General features: G+C 45.4%; 2 protein-coding genes across 5 annotated transcripts in view; one reads left to right on the top strand and one right to left on the bottom strand.

Moving 5' to 3' along the window:
* Positions 1-23,556, bottom strand: part of LOC126473439 (solute carrier family 22 member 7-like) — a 555,641-nt gene that overhangs the window by 119,652 nt on the left and 412,433 nt on the right. The window contains exon 1 of one of the 3 annotated variants that reach the window (XM_050100486.1): positions 13,417-13,507. The exons of the other annotated variants lie outside the window; for them this stretch is intronic. Coding sequence (XP_049956443.1) covers positions 13,417-13,458 — 42 coding nt within the window. The 5' untranslated portion in view covers positions 13,459-13,507. Of the gene's footprint in view, positions 1-13,416; positions 13,508-23,556 lie in introns of those variants that run through there. 3 annotated transcript variants of the gene reach the window in all.
* Positions 1-23,556, top strand: part of LOC126473441 (solute carrier family 22 member 21-like) — a 401,751-nt gene that overhangs the window by 221,503 nt on the left and 156,692 nt on the right. The window lies entirely within an intron of this gene.

The following is a 23,556-nucleotide window of genomic DNA, read 5'->3' as shown; positions in this document are numbered from 1 at the left end:
GCCGAAATACTAAATGTCTTTTTCCAAAGCTGTTTAACAGAGGAAGGCTGCATTGTAGTTCCTTCTCTAGATTGACGCACAGATGACAAAATGGTATACATCGAAATAGATGACAGAGGGATAGAAAAACAATTAAAATCGCTCAAAAGAGGAAAGGTCGCTGGACCTGATGGGATACCAGTTCGATTTTACACAGACTACGCGAAGGAACTTGCCGCTCTTATTGCAGTGGTGTACCGTAGGTCTCTAGATGAGCGTAGCGTTCCAAAACATTGGAAAAGGGCACAGGTCATCCTCGTTTTCAAGAAGGGACGTCGAACAGATGTGCGGAACTATTGAAAGGTGGTTACACTGAGTCACAGCGCCAGAGATTGCGACAAAGATTATTATTCCGCCGCCTCCAATGGGCGCTGTAGTAGTTCAGAGGGTGTCGAGTGCAGTTGTTGTTCTGTTGGGATGAGAGAGTAGACGATCTGAGTGTTGTACTGTTTGGTTGGTGTAATGTATAGATGGAAGAAGATGCAATTGTCAGAATATATTTGAGAAAGGAGATGGGCTTTTGATTTATGATGCTGGTGTAATGGAATATTTTCGTCAATATGTAATGAGGTAAAAAGGTGTTATAGTTTTCTTTAATAACAATCCCTCTTGCTCACAGTCAACAAAGCATCTGGCTCGTGTTCCTTTATTAGACTTGTAATTCTGGTTTCTATGTGCAATTATAGTATTTCTAGTTTTTCAATTAATTCATTGTAAATGGTGTTTAAAATATTTTGTCGTATTGAGAAAGAACAGAGCCAGATACATGTACGTTGAGTCACGCTACCACACACAGAACAGTTACACTTGTGCTTTGTTGTTTCGTTGCTTTTATAGTTGCAGGGTACTTAATTAATCAATTGTGTTAATGGAAATTCCTTGTCATTCTTTATTTTTATTTTATGCAGTCAGATTGCGTGCTAATACTAGTCAGGTCCAACCGGTTACGAGACATAGTAACCGGTCATACAGCTAGTAAAATTATTGCGTTTATTCATTAATATTAGTCTTTTCTTTTTAGTTAAGCCCCCATGCACGTGGCGACCGCTGCTTCGGATCGTCCCTTGGGATTCTTCTCATAGTAAAAATAGTAGACAGTAGTATTGTTGTAGTCTATATTGCAAGTGTAGAATTTGTAATTGAACATTTATAGTTGCTTGTCATTCTTCTAATGGTATTTTTGTAGATTTTAATCTTTGATGTGTCGTATAAAGGTTTGACAATTTTGTGCAATTGAGAAGGTTTTAATTGTTCATTAATCGTGTTTGTCAAGAAGCATTTCGTGTGAATGGTATTGTTGGTGATAAAGGGTTATATTGTGTGTAATTTTCGTATACTGACGAGTTTTGTATGTTTTGTAAATGATTACGCAATCGATGAAAAAGGTAAGAATGATGGATAGTCAGAATAACGAATTTGTTAACATGGCGAACTCGCCAACACAGGAGAACAGTTTGGTGAATAATAAAGTAGAAACCAATTTAATAAGCCGGGAAAATAGTCCGGAACCAGTTCAAATTTTTCACAATTGAAAAATTTTCAGAATACGAGATTAACGTTAGAAGATTCTGGAATAGTATCGAACACAGATAGCTTTACGGCTATGACGAAGGAAGTTAGTTTTATGGTAAATGTTAGGGGCGAAAAGAATTTCGAACCACTTAATATGGAGCAGTTGATGAGTGCAATATTAAATTTGGAATCACAAATTGGAACAATTAAAACTGATATGGGAACAATGAAAACACAGTTAGGATCTGAATTTAAAACAGAGATGGGAACAATGGCAACACGGTTAGACTCACGAATAGGGACATGTTTTGAAAACATGAAAGATGAATTAAAGAAAGAAATTAGAGAAGAAGTACAACCGATTTTGAATGCTCACAATAACAGATTAACTTCAATAGAAAATAGACAAAAGGAACAGGATAGAGAACAGGAAGAAAGAGATGGCGTGATAGTACAAAAATTTTCAGAGTTAAATTTACAGCGTACACACGATACGGAAGAAATATTTGAAACAATCGAGGAATCCGTACAAAATGACAAAATAAATAACCTAAAACAACAATATGAACAGTTAACTACTAAATGTGTCAATACTGAAACACGAGTCGCGACACTTACGGAAGACATAAATAAACAGAAAGAACAAATAGGTGACTTAACGGAAAAGGTTGAGGAGATTTCAGATAAATTGACAAATCTTAGTTTAAATGGGAACAGAGATTCAGATGATACAACTCCATTGCCATTTGCAGGAACAGAAGAGTACGAGAATATAAATAAACATGTTGAAAATCAGGGCAAATTTAATGAACGCGTTAAAAGGGAATTTGAAGCTTTACGAAAGCAAGTTACACAAATTGAAAGCGAAATCGTAGGAAAAGACAGTAAAAGAAATTTAGAATCACCGATAGGGGGGTTTGAAGAAAGTAATTTATTTCATTTACGAGTTGCAACAAGAGAGCGCCATGCTCGCGAACTTGACAATAATCGACATTCCGACTGGGACAGACGAGGTAGGTCTTTGTCGCCACGAGGCGAAAACTTCGACTATAAACACTTTTTAACTGTTCGGAAATTTAAGTTCTTTCGCAATTCTAATAATGACATACATCCATGTTCATGGTTAGATCAATTTATGTACGCACTTCCACCAAATTGGCCACTGAGTCACAAACTGGAATTTATGTGTGGATATTTAGAAAACGAACCGGCGACGCGCATGCGCGCACTTATTAGAGATTTTAATAATTTAAATGATTTTTATCATGCATTTCTATCGGCATATTGGTCAGAAAACACGGAAGACAGAGTCAAACATAGTCTTATTATGCAGTGTAATTTTAAACAGTCTGAGTTCCGCACGCCGGCAGAATACTTTGAAGACGTGATTCAAAAGAATCAATTCCTTTCCAATCCTAATAGCCCGACTGAACTGTTTAACTAAGCTGCCACAATCGATAAGATACATTGTTTTAGCCGGAAGATGTAAAGACGGGATTGAAACTTTTAAGACTTTGCTGCAAGAACTTGAGTATGACGACGACGATGTAACTTCTTGTAATTTTTTCAGTAACGGTAACCACAATAGATTTTCAGAGAAAAGCGATAATGATCGGAACGGACGTTATAACGTTAATTTCGGAAATGAGAGACGAAACAGACAGGACAATAAATACCAGCCTTATGACAATAACAGACGTTCTAACAGACAATTACACAGACAATTATAATAACACAAATTCTTACCGGAATGATCAATCATACGGAAACAGTAATCGGTATCATCAAGACAGAAATTGTTCATACAATAATGGAAATTCTTACTACAGAAATAACCAGGGTAGTAGCCCTAACAATAATTTCAGAAGTGACAGTCGAAATTACACATGAAGTAGTCATGCAGATAGCCATGAAAATAGAAATTTTAATAACAGACACAACCAAGAATTTACATCTAACAGACAGGAAGGACCTAATTGGCATCCTCCACGTGACAGAAATTCAGAGAGACAAGTGCAAATCGTAGAAAATGATCCGCGAAGTGACGCGAATAATCAAAGACGTGACACAAACAATCGACAATGACTTGTAGCATCGGCTTCTGGCAGCAATAGAGACGGTTCAAAAAGTAATGACACTACGACTTTACACTACGTATGCTTGGAAGACGTGAGAGATATTTTGCTAGACGAAAAGGAAAATGATGTAGACACATTTTTACATTCTGTTATTGAAGTATGTGTGAGTAAGAATAAGTTCACTGCGGTTTTAGATTCTGGGAGCCCACTGACTTTTATTAGTGAATTAGGTTTTCGTATATGTGTAAGAACTATTGCTTATCCTGTGTTACCTGTTTCTAAAACCACAATTCGAGGAGTTATTTCTGGAAAAAGTGTGGAAGTCAAACAACAGACCAACTTAAATTTCATTTGTCAAGGATATGAATTTTCTGCTAATTTTATTATTGTTCCATTACTCAATACACAAATTATATTAGGTATGGAGTTTCTTAACACATATAAAGCAATTTTAAACTTTAAGGAAGGAAGTGTGAACTTGAATGTTGCCGGAATGCCGAGGTGTTTGAAATTTTTCGAGTGAGTAACGAAATCTGAATCAGACACAAATTGTTTAAGGTTTCTTACTTCTGATGTTTTCGCTGAGTATTATGACGACAATGTGTTCATTCATGACAACGACAGTAGATACAGAGACGCGATGGATGATATGATTAATAGTGAAGAATTAATTAATGAAAAGGTTAACAAAGCTGAAGTGACAGATGACGTTGCAAGAGAAAAATTACACCACATTTTGACTTCACATACTACAGTATTTAGTCATCACACAGGAACTATACAAGGCTTACAATATTTATTTAAAGTAAAAGAACACACACACACCATTTCGGGAAAAAAACATACGCTATTCCTGTGGCTTATAGAGACAAGGTTAAGAAAGAACTTCAATCCATGTTAGATCAAGGCATTATTGAGCCAGCTGTCAGTCCTTATACCAGCCCATTACATGTCGTTCTTAAAAAGGATGGGTCAATTCGTTTGGTTCTGGATTCCAGACTGATAAATAATATCATCATTCCTGAAACTGACGGTCCACAAAGTTTAGATGAACTTCTTCAACATTTCCATGGAATTAAAGTTTTATCCACAATTGATCTCCATGCAAGTTTTTGGCAAATTAAACTCCACCCTGATTGTTAAAAATACAGCGCCTTTTTAGCCTTTGGTAACTGTTATCAATTTCGGAAATTACCATTTGGACTTACTGTATCTTCAGCAGCATTCATTATTGGTTTAAATGAAATTTTACCTGTTTATCTTCGTAACAGTATTACTTCATATGTTGACGATATTCTTATTGCTAAACGTTCTTGGAGTGAGCACAACAAAATTTTGGATTCGTATTTTTGCAAGAGTTGGCATTACAGTGAACTTGGAAAAATCTGAATTTGGTCGTTCTCAGGTGAAATTTCTTGGTCACATTATTTCAACAGAAGGTATATTCCTGATCCAGAGATACTAGACGCTATTCGTAATTATGCTGTTCCTACTACTAAACGTGATGTTTGTAATTTCCTTGGTGTCTGTAATTTTCTTAGATGCTTTGTTAGATTGGACAATTTGGCCACACCTCGTTTATGTGAACTTTCTGGAAAGAATTCTAATTGGTGTTGGGATGAGGAAGCTCAATTAGAATTTTGTTTGGCGATGGACTCATCATACAAAGGCCTAGGTGCGCACTTATTTCAAGAGATAGAAGAAAACAACGTTGTAGTACAGAAAACTATTGCATTTGGAAGTCGTATTCTCTCTAAATCAGAAAAGAATTATTCAATCACAGAACATGAAGCTTTGGCTGTTGTTTGGGCTTTCACAAAATTTCGCATCTTTTTGTATGGCAGACATACTAAGGTTTACACCGATCATCGAGCTCTGGAATTTCTTATGTCAACAAAATTAACACATGGCAGATTATCACGAAGGGCACTGTATCTACAGGAATTTGATTTTAGTATTGTTTACATCCAGGGTTCTTCTAATATTATTGCTGATGCTTTATTACGTGCACCTATGGGTTTGAAACAAAGTGCTGAGGAAGACTGCAAAGAAAACAATTATTGTCTGATGTATATTCAAGGTGTTGCGTTTGAAAATTTCATTTCGTCTTCGCTCCAGGACATCGCTAAGGAAGGAAAACAAGGATCCAATCTGGAAGGACATTAAGAAGAAGTGGAGGAGAAAGGGAAGCGTAGTGATGAGACAGTATTATTTAGTTCGTAATGATGTTCTTTCTAAAAGAAATTCGGTTGACAACTCTGTTTGGTTAGTTTGCATTTCTGATGAGAGGGTTAATAAATTGATTTGGTATACACATTTCAGCTATGCACACTTTGGTCCATGAAAATGCTTTCATAAATTACGAGAAAATTGCTACTTCAGTAATATGGAAAAACGTATTCGATTTGTTCTTGCTAAATGCAAATTATGTCAAAAGGCTAAGCCGCCAACTATTTCTCACAGAGCACTGTTGTTTCCTATCATTCTAGCGAGATTAAAGGAAATGGCTGCAGTCGATTTGTTCAGTCCAGTGGTTTGTTCTACTAATGGTTTTGCGTACATTATGGTAGTAGTGGAAATGACATCAAAATACGTGTGTTTTACACCTTTACGCAAAGCAACAACTCCTTCAGTATCTAATGCTTTCATCAAACATTTTCTTAAAGAAGTGGGACATGTTGATAAAGTTATATCAGATAATGGATCACAGTTTCGCTCTAAAATTTGGCTTCATACTCTACGGCGTTGTAACATTAAACCAATTTTCATTTCACTTTTGCACCCTCAATCTAACCCGTCAGGGAGATGGATGAAGGAAATTAATAAATTCTGTCGTCTTTATTGTCATCATAATCACAGAACGTTGGACCAGTATCTTCATATTTTTCAAAACATTCTGAACGAACTCCGTAATGATTCAACTTCTTTACCGCCTATATTGATATTAAAAAAGAAAGCACCGACAAATCGTATTTCTGAAATATTTCCTTTTCCACCTACTCGGAAACAGCGGCATTCTGAAGTTGCCAACCTGGCACTACAAAATATTGCATCTGCGGTTGCTAGAAGAGAGAAATCAGCTAAACGTCCTGGTCGTTTAAAAACTTTGTCAGTTGGTCAAAAGGTGTTAATTAAGTCTCATCATTTGTCTCACAAAGGAAAAGGCTTGTGTCGCAAATTTTTTCTGCCTTATAGCGGTCCATATATAGTTCGCAAAATTATTCATGATAACACTGTTGAAGTAGAAACTCACAAATCACGGCGCTCTAAGGCAATACATCATGTATCGAACGTTAAAATTTTTGTGGAATGACATACTTTTGAGAAAATTAACAGTTACACGTAAACATGCAGAGAACACAGGGATACCGGGCCGTGTTCTAGCGGCAGCGCAGACACAAAACGACAGTCAGTCCGCGCGCCGCAGAAGGGAACCGTTGACCGCAAACAATTACTTCCTACGTCACGCCTATCTACAGCTAATAGATGGCTCAGTGCGAATGCACTGACAGCCGTAGACAAATACACAGTCTAATTACTCCGGTTAAATTCAGTATAAGGCTATAGTGACTTGATAACTTGTGATATTAATGTTCAGTTTTCACAGGATACATTTGTATAAATCTTTAAGAACTACAGGTAAATTCTCTGCGTGTCCGACATTAATAAGACCTGCTATCGAGAAAATTTCAGGAAGAATGTAATTTTGAGGAAGAAAGTAATAAACTAAAAAGGTAACTATTAATTGAGTTTATTTTTCAGGTAACATAAGTCTACTTAAGTATGTACTTTAAACGTAATTCGCTGCTCGCGATTACCTGATTTATACTTTGTGTTAAATTTTATGCTCTATGAATTTACTTGTGCAGCGACATGCTTGCGTACATTTGCTGATTTTGACAATGTTTTATTAATGAACAGGGTTGTTACTTGTGTGTATTTTGCAACACAAGGCTGCTATTCTTATTCACTGATGTCATATATTTCATTTTGTGCCTGATGTGCCTATTTATTTAAATTATATTTGTCATCTCTCCCCCCCCCCCCCCCCCCCCCATGAACCATGGACCTTGCCGTTGGTGAGGAGGCTTGCGTGCCTCAGCGATACAGATAGCCGTACCGTAGGTACAACCACAATGAGGGGTTTCTGTTGAGTGGCCAGACAAACGTGTGGTTCCTGAAGAGGGGCAGCAGCCTTTTCAGTAGTTGCAGGGGCAACAGTCTGGATGATTGACTGATCTGGCCTTGTAACAATAACCAAAACGGCCTTGCTGTGCTGCTACTGCGAATGACTGAAAGCAAGGGGAAACTACAGCTGTAATTTTTCCCGAGGGCATGCAGCTCTACTGTATGATTAACGATGATGGCGTCCTCTTGGGTAAAATATTCTGGAGGTAAAATAGTCCCCCATTCAGATCTCCGGGCGGGGACTACTCAGGAGGCCGTCGTTATCAGAAGAAAGAAAACTGGCATTCTACGGATCGGAGCGTGGAATGTCAAATCCCTTAATCGGGTAGGTAGGTTAGAAAATTTAAAAAAGGAAATGGATAGGTTAAAGTTAGATATAGTGGGAATTAGTGAAGTTCGGTGGCAGGAGGAACAAGACTTTTGGTCAGATGAATACAGGGTTATAAATACAAAATCAAATAGGGGTAATGCAGGATTAGGTTTAATAATGAATAAAAACATAGGAGTGCGAGTAAGCTACTACAAACAGCGTAGTGAACGCATTATTGTGGCCAAGTTAGACACGAAGCCCACGCCTACTACAGTAGTACAAGTTTATATGCCAACTAGCTGTGCAGATGATGAAGAAATTGATGAAATGTATGATATAAAATAAATTATTCAGGTAGTGAAGGGAGACGAAAATTTCATAGTCACGGGTGGCTGGAATTCGACAGTAGGAAAAGGTAGAGAAGGAAACGTAGTAGGAGAATATGGATTGGCACTAAGAAATGAATGAGGAAGCCGCCTGGTAGAATTTTACTTAGAGCATAACTTAATCATAGCTAAGACTTCGTTCAAGAATCACGAAAGAAGGTTGTATAAATGGAAGAGGCCTGGAGATACAAGAAGGTTTCAGATAGATTATATAATAGTAAGACAGAGATTTAGGAACCAGATTTTAAATTGTTTGACATTTCCAGGGGCAGATGTGGACTCTGACCACAATTTATTGGTTGTTACCTGTGGATTAAAACTGAAGAAACTGCAAAAAGGTGGGAATTTATGGAGATGGACCTGTATAAACTGAAAGAATCAGAGGTTGCACCGAGTTTCAGGAAGAACAATTGACAGTAATGGGGGAAAGAAACACAGTAGAAGAAGAATGGGTAGCTTTGAGGAATGAAGTAGTGAAGGCAGCAGAGGATCGAGTAGGTAAAAAGACGAAGGCTAGTAGAAATCCTTGGGTAACAGAAGAGGTATTGAATTTAAATGAAAGGAGAAAATACAAAAATGCAGTAAGAGAAGCAGGCAAAAAGTAATACAAACGTCTCAAGAATGAGATTGACAGGAAGTGCAAAATGGCTAAGCAGGGGTGGCTAGAGGACAAATGTAAGGCTGTAGAGGCTTATCTCTCGAGGGGTAAAATAGATACTGCCTACAGGAAAATTAAAGAGCCTGTATCTAATATTTTCTGGGTCTCATGAACAAATAAAGCGAGTTGGGTCTCACACAATCGCTGTTCCCGAAGTCCATGTTGATTCCTACAGAGTAGATTCTGGGTTTCCAGAAATGACATGATACCCGAGCAAAAACCATGTTCTAGAATTCTACAACAGATCGATGTCAGAGATATGGGGGTATAGCCAAATGACGGTCCTCTTCTGAAGTCACACGTGGTCTTTGGGACACAGTTTCGGTCTTTATAAACTGCCGCCACAACCGAGAAACCACAGAACGATTCACACTAAGTCAATTGGCCACATCATATTGCGACTGTCCTGCCTCCATTCTCTCTGTGTTTCTCCACCGCAGAGAGTCTGGTAGGCAACTTCTCTGCGCCATACTGCACAGTCTGTGACTGTGTACCTAGCGATTGTGGATGTGGGACTAGCCAACGAACACTACCTCGTTTCACAGATGCCCTGATGTCGTCACTGGCATTGTAAGAAAATGTAGGCCCTACAGCCGTCCTTATGATCTTATTTATTGTGTGGCTACCAGATTCGGCGCATCAGTGCGCCACCTTCAGAGCTTAGTTGATGCTGAAGGTCTTATCAGCGTCAACTAAGTTCTGAGGGTGGCGCTGTGATGCGCTGGGACTGGTAGCTTGTAATGCCGGAAATGCATATCCTCCTATTTCCATCTATTGCAGGTCGTGTGGAGAACCAAAGTGTTTAGGATCTTTAGGAGCTTTTGAGATGATTGTTGAGGTAGCCCAAGACTAACCTCATTTTATTGAATTTCGTAGTGCTTCAGAAACAAAGTTCACTATTAATTTCAGTCACTAAATTAACTTTCAATTTTCCGGTTTTATTAATTCTTTTGCTAAATTAAGTCAGAGTGTAGCGAAGTTTATTATTCCTGACAAATATTCAGTTTTCACACAACACGTGTCAGCCTTCAGTTGCCACGCTTTTAGTGCTGACTATATGTGCATTAACTTTTCTTTTTCAGTTATAGTAGTTGTCCATAGGATTGCCGACGGTAATTTTCCCCAAATCTCAAATATCTAATTAACGCCAGTTAATTGTTAACGTAACGACCGCACATCACTCTTTTTCAAAATTAATTTCCACCAATTTCATTTGAATTTTTCCTTTCATTTAGATGTAACCCTTTCCTCCCTCTTTACCCACAGATTAACTTCGGTGACGATTGCTTTTCCCAAATTACCATTAGGTACACGCGGTTTAATTTTTCACTGTCATTAAGGTCGATAAGTGAGGGGGAGGTTACAAGCTACACAGTTAATAAGATCATAAGGACGGCTGTAGGGGCTTCATTTTCTTATCATAGTGAACGGCCATGGAGACCAAGATCTCCAGTGAAAAGGACGGACATACAAAAACCCGTCGATGACATGGTTGTCCATTGACCGGAATGCCATCTTCTGAGCAGAATAAGATCGTGCGGGCATCTGGTTGACAGTTCGTATCATTATATTGAGAAATAGACGCGGAAGGGGGAATAACGGTTTGTCGCGTTAATTTTGGACACAAAAGTAAATTAAAAATATCTACCACAAGGACCACTCCTTGCTCCATTTCTCTTCAGCTTCTACGAAGCAGACATCCCAAAAACAAAATCAAGGAAGTGATTCGTGAGTTTCTCCCAGCGTATTAGATAATCAAAATATCCACGGGTATGCTGCCAGTCTATAGTGTCCAACGGGCACAATATTTCGGCGATCATACATGTCGCCATCATCAGGTGAACTGACGGACTGAGCTCCTGTGAACGTGCCGGCACGGAGATCCGTACGCTATGGCTGCTCAGAGGGAACTGGGTTCGGTCGCGGCGGCGGCCGATTTAAATACCCTCCGCCCGCGGCGCGTTCCCTCCGCCGTCCGCACCCCGCGCCACGGTCGCGCGGTGGAACAGATTGCGACGGCGTCTGAGATGACGCTGGTGAGATGGCTCTGTCCGCCGTGGTCGTCACACCTATACGTTTCCTCGATTTACTCTTGATTAACCCGATCGCTGGGTCCCAAGCCTTGCTAAGATTATAGCCACAGTCACGGTTTATGAGGTCGTCATTGGTGCGAATTTCCATGGCCTCTCTAACAACGCTGTCCCAGTATCTCGACGTCTGTACCAGAATCCTCGTACGGTCATACTCCATGGCGTGATTTTCCGACAAACAATGTTCAGCGACCGCCGACTTGCTCGGATACATCAGTCGAGTGTGCCTCTGGTGTTCACGGCATCGATCCTCGACGGTACGCATCGTCTGACCAATATACGACTTGCCACATTGACACGGAATCTGGTACACGCCGGCCTTCCTCAAACCGAGGTCATCTTTGGCGCTCCCCACCAGTGCACGAGTTTTATTTGGAGGACAAAACACAGTTCCGACCCGGTGTTTCTTCAGAATGCGGGCGATTTAAATGGACGCAGGAGTGGACTAGAGAAAAAAAGAAAATACTGCGCCGTGTATCATTCAAGAACAACAGGGATTTGACTTGCCACGCAGAACATGGTCAATGCTAAACAGGGTTAGAACTCAACATGGGAGATGTGTATATTTGTTACGGAAACTGCGTAAGTAGCCATGCCTTCTTGTGACTGCGGAGAACCACAGACCGTCGTCAGACACATCACAGAAGAATTCCCCACAAGATCACACGACGGCAAACTTCGAGCTGGCGACTCTAGAGTGGACAGTTTACATAAATGCTCTACATGTTTTAGATTTTACTAGGATATATTAGGATGTATATTCTATGAACTTATTTATTTTTTCAATGTGTCAAAAGCGATACGATAAATAAATAATGTCACAGAAAGTCATTCAGGTTCTCTCAAATTTGTATGATTAGATAGGATGAGAATCTTGCGAGAAAAATCGGAAACGCGCTTACTGTCACCGTTACACATCTCGCGTTGTTATGATGAGAAATGGACGAGAGAGATATGGGCGCTTAGGGAGGCATATAGACAGTCATTTCTGCCTCGCTCAATATGCAAATCGAAGAGGACTGGAAACTGTTAATGTTGCTACCAGGTATGTTGGCCATATGCTGTTAGTGGGTTACAGGCTATAGAGGCTGAGGAATATAAATATATTTTTGGAAATACGCGGAAAACTACAAATCAGATTAAAAAAGTTTGGAATGAAAGTTGTTCACACCCAGTGACACGATACTCGATCCCCTGCCCCCCTCCAGGAGGTGGGGGGGGGGGGGGAGTCAAGTTTGAAATCGTGAAAAGGAACCCCAGTTTCTGTTGCGGATTCTCCAGGAAGAATACGCAGGCTGACTTTTGCATTAAAATATTTTACAGTCCGTTATAGATAGTGCTGTAATCGACAAAAATGGAATTGCATTCAAAACTATTTAAACACACATCAGATAAGGATCCCAGGAGTTAGAAAGGATGTTTTCCTAAAACCTTCAATAAGAAACCGGTTTTGTAGCAAAAAAGACTTGATTCTCCGAAACACAATTACTTGGTCCACATTTTTGGTGTAATTTCTTTCATATATGATCCTCGACTTCCTTTAGTTAACGCGGATTATTCACTTACCAATAACGCCTATTATGCTTATTCATTTGGCGATTTGTTTCATCAGAGGAACGTATATGTGAACGAAAATCTACACAGGCTGCTAGTTGTTATTGTATCCAACTGCAAATCTTCAAGCGGTTTTGAAAGCCGTCCCCATGTAGTTCTTATGCAACGATAAGTGATGCCAATCGAATCTGTGCTCAAGCAGTAATTGCAGAACACTTATTTGCGAAATTCCTGAATATAGTGCGATTTGTACAGAAGTAAAGTATTTTTGCTATAAAAGCCGGTTTCACATTAAAGATTTGAAAATAATTGCATTTCTAAGCACCTGGTACCATAATCTGACGTGTATTTCTTGAGATGTTACCACTTTTCAACGGCTTTTCACCCATTTTGACTTTAGTCGATTACAGCGCCATCTGTCACGTCACACCCTTGGAGGTGGGGCACGAGGGTCGAGTTTGGAGTCATTGGATGTCACTCTTCGAGACGAACAGCTTGTATTAGAACATTCTTCTTTTTAATCCTGACCGTGTGCAATTATGTAAACACGTAATGGAGGATGCGTTTGGTGTATTCTACGTGGGTAGACGTTCCACAGTACCTCCAATGTTTGCAGTTCGCCGTTGCCGATGTCTTTCCCCATCCCTGCAAAGAGACGTCTGTTCAAGGGAGTCGCACACACACTGACTGCGACGGCTTGTGAAGCAAGAGACCGACGTTACGCGCCACTGAACTGCTGTGATACTCCTTATCTGCTGGCGTCACCTACAGTAGGAAAATAACGCCATTGATAAAATACGTGTTTAACGAGGTATAACAGTTACGAGTGGAAGAATGTGGGGTGTAACTAACTACAGGGTGTTTCAAAAATGACCGGTATATTTGAAACGGCAATAAAAACTAAACGAGCAGCGATAGAAATACACCGTTTGTTGCAATATGCTTGGGACAACAGTACATTTTCAGGCAGACAAACTTTCGAAATTACAGTAGTTACAATTTTCAACAACAGATGGCGCTCCGGACTGGGAAACTCTATAGTACGATATTTTCCACATATCCACCATGCGTAGCAATAATATGGCGTAGTCTCTGAATGAAATTACCCGAAACCTTTGACAACGTGTCTGGCGGAATGGCTTCACATGCAGATGAGATGTACTGCTTCAGCTGTTCAATTGTTTCTGGATTCTGGCGGTACACCTGGTCTTTCAAGTGTCCCCACAGAAAGAAGTCACAGGGGTTCATGTCTTCCGAATAGGGAGGCCAATCCACGCCGCCTCCTGTATGTTTCGGATAGCCCAAAGCAATCACACGCTCATCGAAATATTCATTCAGGAAATTAAAGACGTCGGCCGTGCGATGTGGCCGGGCACCATCTTGCATAAACCACGAGGTGTTCGCAGTGTCGTCTAAGGCAGTTTGTACCGCCACAAATTCACGAAGAATGTCCAGATAGCGTGATGCAGTAATCGTTTCGGATCTGAAAAATGGGCCAATGATTCCTTTGGAAGAAATGGCGGCCCAGACCAGTACTTTTTGAGGATGCAGGGACGATGGGACTGCAACATGGGGCTTTTCGGTTCCCCATATGCGCCAGTTCTGTTTATTGACGAAGCCGTCCAGGTAAAAATAAGCTTCGTCAGTAAACCAAATGCTGCCCACATGCATATCGCCGTCATCAATCCTGTGCACTATATCGTTAGCGAATGTCTCTCGTGCAGCAATGGTAGCGGCGCTGAGGGGTTGCCGCGTTTGAATTTTGTATGGATAGAGGTGTAAACTCTGGCGCATGAGACGATACGTGGACATTGGCGTCATTTGGACCGCAGCTGCAACATGGCGAACGGAAACCCGAGGCCGCTGTTGGATCACCTGCTTCACTAGCTGCGCGTTGCCCTCTGTGGTTGCCATACGCAGTCGCCCTACCTTTCCAGCACGTTCATCCGTCACGTTCCCAGTCCGTTGAAATTTTTCAAACAGATCCTTTATTGTATAGCTTTTCGGTCCTTTGGTTACATTAAACCTCCGTTGAAAACTTCGTCTTGTTGCAACAACACTGTGTTCTAGGCGGTGGAATTCCAACACGAGAAAAATCCTCTGTTCTAAGGAATAAACCATGTTGTCTACAGCACACTTGCACGTTGTGAACAGCACACGCTTACAGCAGAAAGACGACGTACAGAATGGCGCACCCACAGACTGCGTTGTCTTCTATATCTTTCACATCACTTGCAGCGCCATCTGTTGTTGAAAATTGTAACTACTGTAATTTCGAAAGTTTGTCCGCCTGAAAATGTACTGTTGTCCCAAGCATATTGCAACAAACGGTGTATTTCTATCGCTGCTCGTTTAGTTTTTATTGCCGTTTCAAATATACCGGTCATTTTTGAAACACCCTGTATCTGGCAAGTCAACGGGATAATTTATGGCTCTAAGCACTATGATAACATCTGAGGTCATCAGTCCCCTAGACTTAGAACTACTTAAACCTAACTAACGTAAGGACATCAAACACAGCCATGCCCAAGGCAGGATTCAAACCTGCGACCGTAGCAGCAGCGCGGTTCCAGACTGAAGCTCGTAGAACCTCTTGCCCACAGAGGCCGGCGGATGATTTATGGTCTTTTTTTTTTTTTTTTTTTTTCTTTATTGTTATTTTAAAACCTGTACAACTCAGGTAGGCTGGCAGCGGCACACTACGCCGCTCTTCAGCCATAGCGTTTTACAAGAGGATAAAAAATGGTGAATGACAATGAACAAAGTGACGGGCAAAAGAGAGAGGACACAGAGACACAAAAAAACACGGAGTCGTTCACATGTGACGATAACAACACTGAAAACACGTTGGCACGGCGCACAAAAAACTGATGAGTCCGACGGCACAAGTGAACGTAGGAGTGGGACGGCGGACACCAAAAACACTATACGACGTCACACACACGAGACACAGAAGGCGACGATCTCCGGCGCGCAAATGTTCACTATGCGTGTGCGAGTCCGGGGACCTGCCAAGAGAGGAGGAGGAGGAAGGGGAGTGGGAGAGCGAGAGGGGAGAGCAGAGATGCCACGGGCAGGGGAGATAGGGGGGAGGGAGGAAGGGGGAGAGGAAGCCCGGTGGAAGAGGGGGAAGGGAGGGGACGGGGAGATGGAAAAAGAAGGGAAGAGAAGAGAAGGGAGGGAGGGTGCCGAAAGGAAAGGACACGGGAAGTGGGGGGCGGGGCAGGGTCAAAGTTGATAGGAGGGGTAGATGGAGGGGACGAGGACATCATCAGGGAGAGGGAGCTGGCGGAAGCCACCTTGGAAGAGGGTAAGGAGGGTGGACAGATGGAGACCGGGTGGAACGTGGGAGTACAGGCGCGGCAGCGGGCGGGGGTGGGAGAGGATCGGGGAGACGAGCGGGTGAGGAGGATCGAGTTTGCGGGAGGTGTACAGGATCCGTATCCTTTCAAGAAAAAGGAGGAGGTGGGGGAAGGGGATGAGATCGTAGAGGATCCGCGTGGGGGAGGGGAGACGGATGCGATAGGCGAGGCGGAGAGCATGGCGTTCAAGGATTTGGAGGGATTTATAAAAGGTAGGGGGAGCGGAGATCCATGCTGGATGGGCATAACAAAGGATAGGGCGGATGAGGGATTTATAGGTGTGGAGGATGGTGGAGGGGTCCAGACCCCACGTACGGCCGGAAAGGAGCTTGAGGAGACGGAGGCGGGAACGTGCCTTGGCTTGGATTGTCTGGAGATGGGGAGTCCAGGAGAGGCGACGATCGAGGGTGACGCCAAGGTACTTAAGGGTGGGAGTGAGGGCGATGGGACAGCCATAGACGGTGAGATAGAAATCAAGGAGGCGGAAGGAAGGGGTGGTTTTGCCTACAATGATCGCCTGGGTTTTGGAAGGATTGACCTTGAGCAACCACTGGTTGCACCAAGTGGTGAACCGGTCAAGATGGGACTGGAGAAGGCGTTGGGAGCGCTGTAGGGTGGGGGCAAGGGCAAGGAAGGTGGTGTCATCGGCAAACTGGAGAAGGTGGACGGGGGGTGACGGCGGCGGCATGTCCGCCGTGTACAACAGGTACAGAAGGGGGGAGAGGACGGAGCCTTGGGGCACACCGGCGGAGGGGAAAAGGAGCCGATCAGACGGACGTAGTTAATGGGAAGGGCGAAGGTTTGGAGCTTGAAGAGGAGACCGGAATGCCATACGCGGTCATATGCACGTTCGAGGTCCAGGGAGAGGAAGATTGCGGAGCGACGGGAATTAAGCTGTTCGGAAAGGAGATGAGTGAGGTGAAGGAGAAGGTCGTCGGAAGAGAAGGACGGCCGAAAGCCACACTGGGTGACGGGAAGGAGGCGGTGCTGGCGGAGATGCTGGTGGATGCGACGGGTGAGGATAGATTCCAGGACCTTGCTGAAGACCGAGGTAAGGCTGATGGGGCGGTAGGAGGAGACGGCGGACGGCGGTTTGCCAGGTTTAAGGAACATGAGGATACGGGAGGTTTTCCACAGGTCGGGGTAGTAACCGGTGGACAGGACTACATTGTAGAGCCTGGCCAGGGTGGAGAGGAAAGAGACAGGAGCTTCACGAAGGTGACGGTAGGTGACACGATCGTGACCAGGAGCGGTGTTGCGTTTGGTGCGGAGTGTAACAATGAGATCCTGTGTAGTGATAGGGGCATTGAGTTCCATGTGTGTAATGTTGTCCAAGTACTGGAAACCAGGAGCGAGGGGAGGGACAGAGGTGTCAGTTCGATATCCGGAAAGAGGGAGTAATCGAACTGGGGATCGTCGGGGATGGAGAAGACATCGGAGAGGTAGGAGGCAAAGTGATTGGCCTTACTAAGGGTGTCAGGGAAGGGGTGATCATCGTGGAGAAGAGGATAGTAGGGGGAGGGTTTAGTTCCGGTAAGGCGACGGAAGGCCGTCCAGAACTTGGACGAGTTGATTGGTAGGGTTGCATTTAAACGGGTGCATGTCTGTCGCCAGTCCCGGCGTTTCTTAGCCGCGAGCAAATTACGAACGTGTCGCTGGAGTTGCCGGTGGCGTCGTAGTGTGTCCGGGTCACGCGTGCGGAGGAAGGCACGGTAGAGGCGACGGGATTCACGGAGGAGGAGAACGGCCTGTGGGGGTAAGGTAGGACGGTGGGGGTGGATGGCGACAGTAGGAACGTGGGCCTCCATGGCCTCAGACAAGGTCTGCTGGAGAAAGGAGGCGGCATGGGTGACATCGTCAGGGTGGTGGTAGGTGAGAGGGTGGCCATCGACCTGGGTGGAAAGGGTATCCCGGTAGGCATTCCAGTCGGCTTGGGAATAGTCGTGGACATACTTAGGGGGAGGGTCAGTACGAGGGTCGGGGCGAGGGCGACGACCGTCTGAAACGGTGAGGAGGACAGGGAGATGGTCGCTACCAATAGGCTCCAGGACATCCACCGTTATGCGGCCAAGGAGGTTGGGGGAGGAGAGGATAACATCAGGAGTGGAGTTGGATTCAGGACGGGTATGCCGGGGGATGGGGACGAGGTCATCTTGAAGGGTGGAGAGGAACCGATGCCATCGCCGTAACTGGGCAGCGGAACGACTATGGATGTTGAGGTCGGCGGCGATCACGTAGGAGGAAAAGGTACGATCGACGTGGGAGAGGAAGTCGAAGGGAATAGGAGCATTGGGGCGGACATAGATGGTGGCGCAGGTAACGGTAAGGCCGGGGAAGAAGAGACTAAGGATCAGGTGTTCGGTGGGGTCGGGAAGGAGAGGTTGGAGCCGAACGGGGATCCAGCGGTGGTGACCAATGGCAACTCCGCCACGCGCAATCGGGAGGGGATTATCGGAGCGGTGGAGGAGGTAGGGCGAAGTGTGAATGGTGTGGTGGGGTTGGAGGAAGGTTTCATTAAGGAGGAAGGCATCCACGCGGTGGGTGGCAAGGGTGTGCAGGAAGAGGTTCCTGTTGGCGGGTAGGGAGCGGATGTTGTTGAAAAGGATACGTTGCTGTCGCGCCATGATAGGGATTTAGACGAGGGTGTCGAGGCGGGAGAAGGTGAAATGGGCCTGGTTGTTGGAGTAGGTGGCGTACATCTTGAGTTGGAATATGGAACGGGTGGCGAGGGAGATCTGTTGGATGGTGTGTGGGCGCTGAAAGGGATGAACATTCTGGAGGACGATGGTAAGGAACCTGATGATGTCCTCAGCGGTGGGGGGGGGGGATGAAGGGAATTGCCAGGAGGGGTGGGGGCGTCCAGGGGACGGACAGGGACAATGAGTTCAGGAGTGGTTGGAGGGGGTCGGGCCTTACATTTCTGGGAGTAAGTAGGATGAGGGAGGTTACAGGTATTACAGGAGGGGGGGGACTGGAGATTGGGGCACTGCCATAAAAAGTGGGCTTGCCTACAGTGCGGGCAGGTGGGGGCCTCGCGGCACTCAGATGTCGGGTGTGAATTATACCGCAAGCACCTTTGGCAGTGGAGGGATTGAGGAGGGGAACGGGAAGGGTCAACTTGGTAGCGTTGGTGAAAGAGAAGGGCACCCTCCTTCAGGAGACGGTCGATGGAGGGGGCGTGTTCGGAAAAGACCCACATAAGGCGGGTGGGGCCGGCTGAGTTATGGATGCGGCGAACCGCATGCACCTCCAGATGGGGATGCGCCTTGAGCTCCGCCAACACCTCCTCCGTGATCACTGGACTAAGCCGAGTGATCACGGCGGTGAGGGTCGGCTGGCGACACGGGAGTTGGGGTTGGCGGGAGGGAGGTGGTGAAGGAGCTGGGGTGAGAGGGGCATGAGGGCCAAAGCGGGTGACAGGGATGCGGGAAAGGAGGTAGGTGTGGAGGGTTGGGCTGGGGGAGGAGATGAGGACCGAATCTCGGCGAGGAGTGAGGAGGGAGATGGGGGCACCAGGACAATGCTGGCGAAGGAAGAGGGTGAGGTTCCGGGCTTCAAGGAGAGAGGGATCAGGACGGGAGAGGAGGTAGCGGTAGGAGGAAGGGAGAGAGGAGGAGGATGAGGGGGCAGGGACAGGCGGGGAGACTTCCATGGCATCATGGGTGGGGGAAGGAGGACGAGGCGCAGCCTTTTTGGAAGCAGAGGAAGCAGGAGTGCCACAGGGGCGCTTGACGGCGGAGGAGGAGGTGTGGGGGACGGGAACAATGGGAATGTGGCGGGGAGGGGCAGGTCCCGGGGCCGGAGTCGGCGCCGGAGATGGTGACGGTGACGGTGAAGGTGAAGGCGACGGCGGCGATGACGATGACGGTGGGAGTGGCGGCGGTGATGGCGAAGGTGACGGGGAGAGCTGGGCGTGGGCAGTGGCCCGACGGGCCACCACCCGAGCCGGAGCTGCAGTGACAGGCTGGGGGAGTGGGGGGAAGGGATCAGAACGAGAGGAGCGGGAGGAAGAAGCGGGAGAGGGGGCGACAAAGATAGAGGGTGAAGGGAGAGTGAGGAGAGGCGGAATGGAAGGAGGGGGGTGGGACTGGGCACACCAAGTTATAGTGGTGGAGGCGGCGGAAGGGGAGGTATAGACAATGGCGGTGGTGGTAGTAGTGACAGTGGTGGTGGGGGTGGACATGACGGGAGAGAGAAACAAGAACGAACAGAACGAAGAGGAAAGGACAGAAACTGGGGACAGACAAAGACGAAGACGGATGAAGACGAAGACGGCCGTAGACCAGGGTCAGGACGGCGGCGATGGCGGCTACCAGGCGGCACCGGATGGCGGCGGCGGCGGCGGCGGCGGGCACCGGCGGCGGGCACCGGCGGCGGCGGCGGCGGCGGCGGCGGCGAGCCCCAGGCAGGCGGCGGCGGCGGCGGCGGCGTCGGCGGCGATCAGCAGGCGGCGGCGGCGGCGGCGGCGGCGAGCACCGGCAGGCGGCGGCGAGCCCCGGCAGGCGACGGCGGCGGCGGCGGCGACGGCGGCGGCGAGGACCGGAAGGCGGCGACCAAGCGGCGGCGGCGGCGGCGAGCACCGGCAGGCAGTAAGGACGGCAAGCAGACGACACGGCAGGGATCTTCCACGTCGAAGGCGCACCCTGAGAGTAGCCCAGGCAGTGAAACTCTTCGATGAAGAAGAGAGGGAATCCAACCCTCGAATACGTGATTTATGGTCATAAGTGTTTTCTTTTAGAAGTTCCTTACTCTGTAACCACAGATGGTTGTGAGCCTAACATTTTCCGAAGAGAGTGTTGGGAATCGCCTAAAAACTGCATTCAGGCTGGCCAATGTACTAGCTGACAGTCCCTTTAGTCCGCCACGTGGATTCGACGAGCGTCTCGCTCATCCGCCAGCCTCGTTATAGTCCGTGAGACGAGTGATCGGTAGTGACAGTTCCGGCGGGCAGACGGCGCTGTTGCCGAACGTGGCTCACAGCACGCGGCGCCCTGTCTGCTACACGCATTCTCTAGCAGCAGAAATAAAAGCGAGACAAAATACAAGTCGTATTGGTACGCGTGAATTTATTTAAAGTTGATGCTTGAAATACATTAACTCGAAAACTGATAAGAGCTATTTAGTACAAGTATCTAAGATGCTGAAACATAATAAAGTTATTTGTTAAACTTCACAACTGAAATGAAAACTATTTTCACAAGTTGTTGAACATTAGCAGTTTTGGTTTACATTGTTAAGTATTAGCATTATTAATTTGTTCTACTACAAGCTACAGAAAAATTGGTCAGTGTATTAAGAGTTGTAATCTGAAGAAAGTACTCACAATATGATGATCTGGTTGTAGATCGATAGCAAACTCCCTCCTTACATTCCTGAATACGTTGTAGTTACTGTAATGGAAGAACAGCACTCACATCACTGTCAGAATCTTATTTGACATTGTCTTCCTCAGCACTACTCGAACTATCACTGCTCTCTCCCAGATGTATAATTAAATTTTCGATGCATTCTTCCACAGCCCCTTCGGTTTTGGCCGCCTCTCTGACGGCATTTGCAGTTCTGTTTACAATTTTAGCCCACGTCTCGCTTGTCACTTTATTGATAGCTGCTGGAAGGAGAGTTTCCACTTCAGAGATCGTGAATTTTTTATTGTTTGCAGCAATGTAATTTTTTATCTGCGCCCACACTCCTTCAATTGCATTGAAGTGACAGTGGTATGGAGGAAGCCGAACGATTTCATGCCCGTGCCTTTTAGCAATCTCGTCAATTACGTATGTTGGAAATTGGGGTTTCTTTTGTGCCACAATTTCGAGCAGTTCCGCCTTCCTTAAATCTTCTCTGAAATCTACTTTTCGCCGTTTCAACCACTGAATGATATCGTCTTTTTTTGTTGCCAAGGTTGGAGCCTTATCGTGAACAACGGAATGATAAGGCGCATTGTCCATAACAATCACTGATAGACTTGTCAGATTCGTCATAAGCGATGTCTCGAACCATTCTTGAAATACTACACTGATCATTCCTTCATGGTAATCTCCCGTCTTTTTTGACCGAAACATTTTCAAGCAGTTTGGCACAAAACCTTTAGATGTACCTGCATGTAAGACAATAATACGCCCTCCTTTGCCAACAGGCACTGCCATTGTCCCCTCGGGTGTTCCATCATTCCAGCCTCTACGTAAAGAATGGCTGGCATTGACCCAAGTATCATCTAACCACACTATACTTTCGAATTCCACACCCATGATCCTGCGCAGAAATCTGCACCGCCATGCAACTACATCTGTCCTTTCCATTAATATTTTGCGTCCGTTAAACAGTGAATAACTGAAGCCCATGTCTTTCAACACTGTACGCAATGAAAATTTGCTCCCTTTAAAAAGATCGTCTTTCTGAAGCGACACCAGTAATTTAGATAGAGTGGGATGTTCCTTTCTCTTATAATAGCTGTATATATGACGACGAATAGCGTCTTTCTGAAAATCGTCCAAAGCTGTCACCTGCTTATTTCTCGGTCGCTTCTTTCCTGGTGTGTGCAGCTTTGTTGTGCCACTCTCGTCACAATCTACACTATACTGTTCTTTCCCTATCTTTACAACAGTGTTCTTACTTATTTTCAATTCTACTGCAGTTCTCTTCACAACCTGAACAACAGGAATTAAGGGCCCACCTTTGTCCTTTTCTTTCTCAAAGTAATCCCTCACAGAGCACACGAATTCACGGGCCTGGGTGTGTAGCACACTTTTCTTCCTCCGTTTCACTTCTTGTGTTGGGCTGGTACTACCCGCCGCACTAGACATTGTTTACAACGAAACATAAACAAAGAAACACTAAAAACAACAAAAACGAAATAAACTGCGAATTCAACTTCAGACAAACGACGAACGACCGCACCGCCTGCACGCGAGACACTGGTAAGTTTCATAAGCGCGCGCGACCGGGTTCCAGGGCGGCAACGTGGCCCTTGCTACCCGCTCAAAGTCAGGCCGTCATTGGCTGCCTGCCTGTGGTCGCTAGGCAACGGAAAGACGCTACCGAGCTGTCAATACCAAAGACACGTCTCCCAGACTATAGGTAGTGTCCTGCGAAATCCTCTACAAGGCGTATTGTCGTCCTCAAAACTTACATTGTTGTCTGGGAACAGGAAGTCCATAAATGGCAGCATATAGTCTCCAAGTAGCCCAACATAACCATTTCCAGTGAATGATAAGTTCAGTTCGATCACAGGACCCACTCCATCCCACGTAAACACAGCCCACACCGTAGCTACCACCAGCCTGCACAGTTTATTCTAGACAACTTGGGTACGGCTTCGTAGGGTGTACGGCACACTCGAACCGTACCATCTGATCCTATCAACTGAAATCGGAACTCACCTG

Source organism: Schistocerca serialis, chromosome 4, assembly GCF_023864345.2.
Source record: "Schistocerca serialis cubense isolate TAMUIC-IGC-003099 chromosome 4, iqSchSeri2.2, whole genome shotgun sequence".
NCBI classification, from domain to species: domain Eukaryota; kingdom Metazoa; phylum Arthropoda; class Insecta; order Orthoptera; family Acrididae; genus Schistocerca; species Schistocerca serialis.
This window is presented reverse-complemented; position numbering and strand designations above follow the sequence as displayed.